The 9,335-nt window shown below is 50.1% G+C and overlaps 1 protein-coding gene across 1 annotated transcript; it reads right to left on the reverse strand.

Annotated features, from left to right (window-relative positions):
• Nucleotides 1-4,226: 4,226 nt before the first annotated feature.
• On the reverse strand, nucleotides 4,227-9,294 carry RIT1 (Ras like without CAAX 1). The gene is made up of 6 exons (XM_062016263.1): nucleotides 9,238-9,294; nucleotides 9,010-9,132; nucleotides 8,453-8,509; nucleotides 7,580-7,653; nucleotides 6,683-6,874; nucleotides 4,227-5,300 (listed from the first exon to the last, which is right to left on the reverse strand). The coding sequence occupies exons 2-6, from the start codon at nucleotides 9,104-9,106 to the stop codon at nucleotides 5,070-5,072; spliced, it is 651 nt and encodes a 216-aa protein (XP_061872247.1). The 5' UTR covers nucleotides 9,107-9,132; nucleotides 9,238-9,294; the 3' UTR covers nucleotides 4,227-5,069.
• Nucleotides 9,295-9,335: the final 41 nt, after the last annotated feature.

Here is a 9,335-nt window from a genome sequence, read left to right on the forward strand (position 1 = left end):
GGTGTGTGACAGTGCCAAGTGGTGTGAGCTGAGCGTGGTGGAACGCCGGGCGTGCAGATGCAACTCAGAGCCCTTGGGCTGCTCCCTGTGCTGTGTTGGACACACACACACACACAACTCAGAGCTGGTTGCTGGAGCAAAAACAACATGCACTTCTGCTGTGGCAGTTGCCAGGGAAATCACAGAATGGTAGGGGTTGGGAGGGATCTTTTAGAGATCATCCAGTGCGACCACCCTGCAGAAGCAGCTGCCACCTGGAAAGCTCATGTAAAATAAAGATGCACAGGAGGAGCAAGTGCTTTGGTGCTGAGCTGAGGGAGCCCTGGCCCAGGCTGCCCAGGGAGGGTGTGGAGGCTCCTTCTCAGGAGGTTCCCAACCCCCTGGACACATTCCTGTGCCCCCTGAGCCAGGGGAACCTGCTGTAGCAGGGGCTGGGTGATCCCTAGAGATCCCACTCCCACCGTCCTGGGGTTTTGGGAAAGGAGCATAACAGAATCCTGGCAAATTACTTCAGCATTAGCACACACCAAATGCTCTTGGTAATTTACACAGCACAATCTGGGATCATTTGGCATGAATGGATGTGCATTAGCTGGGCTGAATTGGGGGGAGGGGGAAGGAGGACTTGAGCAGAAAAAGAGGCATTTTGCCTGTAACATTCATGGTTTGGACACATTCCTGGTCAAAACTGAGTTCCCCAGGAACACTTCTGTCCAGCTCTTGCTGTGCAAGATGCAGCAGTCTCTCCTGAAGCTGAGGGCTCTGCCTTCTGTGACTTGTTGTTCTGCAGCTCCCCGTCAGCAGGGCTCAGAACAATATTGCAGGCACAAAGCCACGGCTTCAGAAAATGCTGCATGGTGCAGAGCAGGGAGCTGTTTCCCCAGCAACACAGCCAGTGCTTCAGGGCCACCCTTCACCCTCCTCCAGAGCCTCCCCTGCAGCCAAGGGCCAAGCTCCAAAGGGGGTTTTAGGTGTTAAAATGAGCTTCAGGTCTCAGCTACAAGGAAGCAGTTTTTAGGCCAAGCTTTCTAAAAGGACTGGTGGCTGCCTGGCACTGCAGCTTCCACATGACTCTGCACCAGAGGTGGGGATGTGAGGAGCTCCCGCACCTCCCACACTGAGTGTCCACTCTGCAGAGTTCCTTGCACACCTTCTCCAGCACAAACACCCCCCAGTTCAGGCTAAAAACCGACTGTCTCCACTCTGGGAAAAGGTGACAATGATCAAACTGCAACAGATGCTGTTCCCATCCCCAGCAGCACTCACAGCTATTCTGGGAACACCGAGGAAGGGCTGACTGAAGCACTCACATTTCAGAGAATCAGTTTGGGTGGAAAAGACCTTTAAAATCATCAAGTCCCAGCCCTGCCCTCAGCCTGCCCAGCCCAGCGCTGACCCACAGCCCTCAGCACTCCCCCAGCTCCCTGGGCAGCCTGGCACAGGGCTCACACCCCTCTCAGGGAAACAGTTCTGCCTCAGCTCCAGCCTCAACCTCCCCTGGGGCAACTGCAGCCCCTTTCCTCTTGTCCTATCACTCATTGCTTGGAAGAAGAGACTCATCTCCACCTCACTGCAGCCTCCTGTCACAGGGAGTGACTGAGTTTCCGCTCCTCCAGGCTCAACACCCCCTCAGCCCCTCCCCAGTGTGCTCCAGCCCCTTCCCCAGCTCTGGCCACCCTCCACGCCAATGAGCCCGACCTGACTCCTGCTCAGGTGATTCAGTTCCCCTGTGTCTCTCCACAGCAGCCACCAGAGAAGGTGCTGAACACACAGATCAGAAGCCACTGAGATGATGCAGTTAGTGATCCCCAAGACTTGTCCATCCATTTGAATTTGGTGCCAACTGACTCATGGCTTGGGGCTTTATGTAACACCATTGACTCCAGCGTGCTCTGCACTGAAATGTGGTTCCTAGAGCTAACTGTGAACACTAGCTCTGCAGTTATCAGAGCAGTTGGCTAAAGCAGCTCAGCCAAAGCACACAGTTGCTGATTATTTTCTACTTATTGTGCAGGATATGAAAGAAAAGCTCTCTTCATCCTTCTCTGCTTGGCTTCTGCATCTCACTCTGCAGCCTTTAACAAACGTCCTGTTTCAGGTTCTTGCACCATTCAGTTGAAAGAGAAACAAAAGCATTTGCATAAGAAAAAGAAGGGAGAGAGGGGGAAAAAGCAAAACCATGAAAAGAGAAGTGGTTTTGTGGGAGCATGGAAGCTCAGCTGGGCCCCTCTTCCCACCTTCCAGGGCAGGATTCTGCTGTGCTTTCATCAGTCTCTCCCCCAGCTCCCCACCGTGTTGCCACGGCAATGGGATTCACTTGTGAGGGCAAAGCTGGCTCAGGGGCTTTTTAGGGTGTTTCAGGAACAATTCTGTCTTCTTGCTGAGCCCCCAAATTTGAGGCTGAAGGGCCCCTCTATCCATCAGACACCACCAATCCAACACAACCAATGCCAAAGAGAAGTTGTATTAAAAATGATATATTGTGTCAAATAAAACCAATCATTCTGTGTACAAACTGATACATGACAAAAATAAAACTCTGCTTTAGTAACACTGTGTAAAAACAAAAACCAAACCCCAAAGTGCTTGCTGCTGGTCTGGTGGAATCATTGCACAAGCAACAGGCTCACCAAAGGTTTCAGTAAACAACATTGCATGGAAGGAATCACTCAAGGCACAGAGATCAGTTACTCAGAGGTGGAAACAGCCCCATGCAGCTCTCAGCACTGCTGGCAGGTGACCTCTAGAGACTGACTCAGGACTTGGAATGTAGGAAGCAGATTAATGTTGTACATTAACTTACTGGGTGAAGGGAAAGCTCAGGGGAAGGGTGTCGTGGGCATCAAGCCCCTGCTCAGCACTGCCAGAAGTCTGGTCTGCAACCCTTGGCATGTGACAGCATCAGCTACTGCTTTTAGAGCAACTTCTTAGCCACTGCTCCATCCTCCTCCTCACATTTTCTGCCATATGGCCCTTCTAGGATTTTGATCCAAGTCACAGCCAGCATTTAATCCAGCAGAGAATGATCAGGAGGGGCTCTCAGTCCTAAACCAGCACCTCCTCAAAAGATGCTCACACACTTGGGGTAAAAAAGTCTTCACAGGCAAAGCAACCTGAAAGATTCTCATCCTTTTTCAAGCCACATGTGTATGATCCTTACCAATGCAGAGTGTACCTGCAGCACTGGAAGTGAGAAACAGGAATCAGTGTAAATGTTTAGCTCAGCCACACACCCCCACCCAAATATCCAAGCAAGATGTTACACCAAGCAAACACTCTGAAAACCAACAGGCACAGCACTCCCAGTTGTATCTCCAGCAATGAAGAGTTTAGCAAGGCAAAAGAAAAAGCTTCAGTTCATGTATTTGCTGTCCTCTCTCCCTGCACCAACCCTTCTCCTCAGTCTGGACTGAGCACACCAAGGCTGCCATCCCAGAGCTGCTTTGGGATCAGTTAACAGAGGTTCTGATACAGATGGCTCAAGAGTAACAGAAGCTGTAACTGTGCCTGGACCACTAAGGTCCTTCAGTCTTCAACTGAGAGATTTTAGGCACTCTGAGAGACTTGTTTTAACCATGTCTGAGTTACCCAACTATGATTTGTTCTATTATAAAGACATAAAATCAAGAGGAACCACCAGACTTCTGTCCCTGCTGAGTTCTAACTGATGGATGTAAATTGTCTTGAAAGAGAATCTCTTTATGTACGGAGGGTTTGCCTCAGAAGCACTTCCTTAATCAAATCCTTCTCTACTGAGCATCAGGATACGTTTCTGCAGCACCAGGACCAGTAAGGTTGGGGATGTCAGCATCTGTCAAGCACTGTCCCTGGGCCCAACTGCTTCATGGAATCATAGAGGTGGGGGTGGGAAGGGATCTCCAGGGATCATCCAGCCCAACCCCCTGCTAAAGCAGGTTCCCCTCGATCAGGGGGCACAGGAACGTGTCCAGGTGGGTCTTAAAAGCCTCCAGAGGAGATCCCACACTCTCCCTGGGCAGCCTGTGTCAGGGTTTCCCCCCTTAAAGAAGCTTTTCCTTATGTTTAAGTAGAATTCTTTGTGTTCCTCCTCCTGCATTGGCAATTCCACCTTTAAGGCTGCACCAGAAGAATCTTACCAGTGTCAGGGAAACTAACTCTGTGCCCAGATCCTCAGTTATCAGTCACTTTCTCTACATCAGTAAATCACAGAGTAATTTGAAATGACTATGTTAGAGACTTCTACTCCATCGAGACAAGAACATAAAACTGTAAATAAATAAGCCAGCACACTGTGACAGCAAGTCACTAAGCCAGAAAATGCTAAGCTGTGGCTACTACAGCACCATGACACGACACAGGGTATGGCAGCAGAGAAAATGCTGTATACAGCCAGAAAATGCTACATATCCATGCACTGCTGCCAAGTTCTTGCTGCCATAGGAACCACGAGTTGCTTTTCCTGCCTTGTTTAGAAGCCCACCTCCAACACTGCTGATTGATTACCCTACATTACTTTTGCTGGGAAAAAGAACCTCTTCAGTGAGAACACAGGAATTGTAACACAGCTCCTTTCAATGGTATCTACACACAGGCAAGGCTGCCAGGCAGATGCTCTGTAAGCTACTTCCCAGCTCGATGAGCTGCCTCTCATGACATGAGTTACTGTTCTGTAGAGCAGCAACATTTCTCTTGTGCAAACAACTAGGAAAAAAACCCATGAATTAAGTTAGTTTGGGGTAGAACTTCAGCAATATTTTACACAATTCAGCTTCCAGTATGCTGTGACTGGAGAGAAACATTCCAAAGTGCAGGGCCACAAACCTACCTACCAGCATTTGTAACCAATGACACAACTGCATCCAGTAAAACAACAGACAACAAACAAAAGTACAAGTGTTATTGTGTCTTAAATGTCCAAAATGAAGGGAATATCATTCTAAACTAAAGCAACTGCTGGAAGTGATGCATTCCCTCATCAAAGTCCCACCAAGCTTTAAAACCTGCTGTCGAAACGCTGTCACTGAACCGCTTTGGTTACAAATGGCTGTTCCCAGCTTTAGTTTTTCATTTGGCAGAGGAATTCTCCCTGTTCAAGTGACAGAATCCTTCTTCTTTCTAAAGGGTGACTTGAGTCTTTTCCACACGCTGCTTTTGGGTTTGGATTTCTTCTCCATGGCCATGACTGCTTCTTTTTCCTTCCTGCGGATCTCTCGCACCAGAGCGTGAAACACGTCATCGATGTAGTAACGGTAGGCAGCTGAGGTCTCAAAGAAAGGGCAGTTGAACTCTCTTGCTAAAGCAGAGCCTTCTTCTTTGGAGACCTGAAACAACAACAGAAAGGTAATACTCATCAAGAAAAGCCAAAGCCAGAAGGTTTCTTTCTTTCTCAGTTGTTGTTCTGCTTGCCCTGACCCTCCCACTCCCCAAACAGCTCATTTCCACTCATCTCTCCAACCTTCTCTCCAAACCTGGTTTCTCTCTCACTCATCAAGCAAAGCAACCATCAGCAAGAGACACTCTGGACATGCACAAAACAACACAGTCATTTGAAAGAATATTCTTCTCTTGGAGCTTAATCTAGAGGTTGCCCAACATGATCAGTCCTCAGCCTTAACACACCCACCATGTGTCAGCGTGGTAAGCTAGGAGTTGTTTCCTTCTCCTGGGCAAAATCTCTTATGTCTGTCAAATCATTTCCCTTGAACAGGCAAAACCTTTCCAGAAAACCAAATCCAAACAAAGAAAAACCCCTACCCAGTCTTGGCAAGGCCACAGAAAAGCAACATCACTCCCCTCTTGCAACACTTCCCATCTCTCGGTGTTTTACCATCACTGCCATAATTTTCCTGCTACAAGGCACAAGGGTAATTCATCAAATCCAGGTACACAAACAGCACCTCTGCAATGTGTTTTCTGAAGTAGAGAATGCCAGGATGCTGGGGTGGGAGGGGTCCTGCAGAGCTGCTCCAGCCCAAACCCCCTGCTAAAGCAGCTTCCCCTCGATCAGGGGGCACAGGAACGTGTCCAGGTGGGTTTGGGAAGCTCCTGAGAAGGAGCCTCCACACCCTCCCTGGGCAGCCTGGGCCAGGGCTCCCTCCCCTCAGCACCAAAGCACTTTCTCCTGTGCCAGGGGCACTGCCTGTGTTCTGTGCCTGTTACCCCTTGTCCTGGCACTGGAGACAACAGAACAAACACTGGCCCCATCTTCTCGCCACCTCCCCTTTAAGTATTTCTAAGCACTGATAAGGTCCCCCTCAGCCTTCTCTTCTCCAGGCAAAGCAGCCCCAATGTTTCCTCTGCATGGAGCTCTGCTTCAAACTGTTTTCCCCCAGATGGTAGTTACTGTTTTCTTAAGCTGAAAGTGATTTTCCCTTCTGTCCAGTCTCCAAGTTGCCCATTATTCCAGGTCCTACTCTTAGCACACTTGCAGCTTCAATTTGTACCAATACCTGCAATTCTCAGTCTCTAGTAACAGCACCTCCTTCCAGGAACCAAAGCAAACACCCCAACACCCCAAGAGCAGCTGAAACCCAAAGCATCAACTTGAAGACTGTTGCCCTCGCTCTACGGTTATTCCAACACGTTCCAAACACTCCTGTACCGTCCAACCTATTACAAACACACAAGGGAGCATCCCCACTCACATGGCTGCGCTTTGCAACACAAAGAACAGCTACTGGGGGTCTCTTTTTGGGCCATTTACCTGTCGGAGCTGTGTCAGGTCGGATTTGTTCCCCACCAGCACCACGGGGGTGTCGTCAGTGCGTCGCACGCGGTAGATGAGCTGTTTGAACTCCCGCACCTCGTGGAAGCTGCGCCGGTCTGTGATGGAATAACAGATGATAAATCCCTCGCCAGCCCTCATGTACTGGTCTCTCATGGCCGTAAACTCTGCCTAGAAACAGACAAGCACATTTCAGTTGCACAAATACAACGGGCTGCTAATTTGCTCAGAAGGGGAAACACAAGATGCCTTCCAGAAACAGCTCTGTAAACGAGCTGGTCATCTGGCTTCTCATCCTGTGACATACAGGACAAGGTATCATCTGCATCTGGGATTAACACCAAGCTTCCCTTGCTACACAGATCATTTTAGGAGGAATTTCTTTGCTGGCAGGGTTGTCAGGCATTGGAATGGGCTGCCCAGGAGTCAGCATCCCTGGAGGGGTTTAAGAGATGGGTGGATGTTGCACTGAGGGAAATGGGCTGGTGGTTGATAGGGCTGGGACAAAGGCTTAAAGGCCTCTTCCAGCTGAAACCATTCTCTGGCTCTATACCAACATGTTAGTTATCAGCCAATAGGTATTGCTGGTTGATCATGTTGCAAGGTGCAACACAGAGAGCACTGCACAAAACCACAGCACTGCACAAAACCACAGCACTGCACGAAACCACAGCACTGCACAAAACCACAGCACTGCACAAAACCACAGCACTGCCTCAACTCACACAGGCAGTACCACACAGATGCTTTAAGAAACACAATGCTCAGGAGAGCTCAAAAAACCTCCAATTTAGAAGAAAAAGAGAGTCATATTTGTACAGGGTTTATCTCCACACCTGACTGATTAATGTCCCACTGAATTGATTACTCACATACCTGCCCTGCCGTGTCCAAGATGTCCAGATTGGCTGGTTCATCGTCGATGCGTATCCGTATCTTGTAAGCATCCTCTGTGCATTCAAGGGGAAGAACAAGGTTGGAACACCACTGCCACACTCAACAGCCACCAATTCACGAGAATGTTACACTAAAAGGACCTGATCTGGTAATACTATCACACTACACTGATCTGCTTCTAATGACACATTCCAGTTTTGGTTGTTCTGCTGCTTGCTGAAACCAGGCTACTGCACATGCTGCTTCTCACAGACACATGATCATACCCCATCAATTAATTCTGGACACTGGTAGAAAGCACAGAAAATACTCTTCTTCAAGTGAACTTGCCCCCATCAACTGCTGTTCTCTTGCATGACAATATCCTGCCCCTCTATGACAGCACTCCCACCCTACAACAGCCCACTCACAACAAGAAGTTGGCTGCTCTCCTCACTGTTCCTTTGACAGGTTAAGGTTTGTCTTGGAGATGATGTAAAAGTGATGCAGCTCCCTTTAGAAAGGTGTTTTCACCTCTCCTGATTTCTAAAACACAAGAGCACAATCTGGTCTGACAAACTGATAGCAGTTAAGGCTTTTGAACAGACAACTAATAACCCTTATGAGCAGTTTGTCATCCTTGTCTGACAACATACAAATAAATACAGATAGCACATAGCCTGGGTACATGTGAAAGGAAAACTACTAGAGATCTAAAACTCAGTCCCAACAGCAGCCTCAGAACTCTTAATAAATGAGTAATCTAAGGGACTTTGGGTCCTTGATTTACAGCTTTGAAGTGAAGGACTCTGTAACAGCTTCCCCTGCTGTGAGAGGGGCTGAACAGCAAAGATAAAAGAGATTTTTTCTTACCAATTGTGGGATCATGATCCTCTGGAAACCGGTGGCTGATGAACTGCATGGTCATGGCTGGAAACAGAAATCAGAGACACAGTTACAGGAGTCTCAGGGAAGATCTGCCACTGCCAACATTTGCTCCACAGCACGCCTGAGCACATTATGTGCTGGCAGCTATAGGATGTAACACCACGCTCGGTGCAAAGAACCACGGCAAGTGTAACAGGCTCAGAACAGGCTCAGAAACTCAGACCTACGCCCTTGTCCTCAACAAAGTGACCCGTTAAGGGCTTCAGAAACAAAGTTGGCCACGGCCAGAACGCGGAAGCCGATGACACACCGCCAGACAGCCGGGGCGTGGGGGTTGGACACGACAGCACCCAAATCGGGCTGTTTTGTCCCAGAAACGCGAGGCGTTGGGGGGTTGCCGGGCCGAGCCGCCCGGCGCTCCCGCCACGGGCGCTGCCCGCCCCGTCCCCGCGGGCAGAGGGGAAGAAGGGGCTTCAGGGGCCGCCCCTCGCCTCTGCCCCTAACTGGATCCCACCGTCCCGTCCCGGAGGAGCCGTACGCACCGCTCTTCCCAACGCCGCCGGCACCCAGCATCACCAGCTTGTACTCGCGGGACTGCCCCGGAGCGCCGGCGCCAACCGGGCGCGCTCCACCATCCATCTCCTCAGCGCTCAATTAAACCGCCGCTGAAGAGGAGAAAAGGAGCGTGAGCACCGACAGCTCTCCTCCCCCATCCACCTCAACGCGGCCCTGACCCGCCACCCCCAACGTTCCCCCCCTTCCCCTTCCACCTCCTCAGCGGCTCCGAGCTCCCGCCTCGCGCCAAAATGGCGGCGGCTCCTTCCCCTCAGCGAGCGCGCGGGGCGGGGCCCTGAGGGGCCGGCGCAGG

The sequence above is a fragment of the Colius striatus genome, chromosome 29, assembly GCF_028858725.1.
Source record: "Colius striatus isolate bColStr4 chromosome 29, bColStr4.1.hap1, whole genome shotgun sequence".
In the NCBI taxonomy this organism is placed as follows: Eukaryota; Metazoa; Chordata; class Aves; order Coliiformes; family Coliidae; genus Colius; species Colius striatus.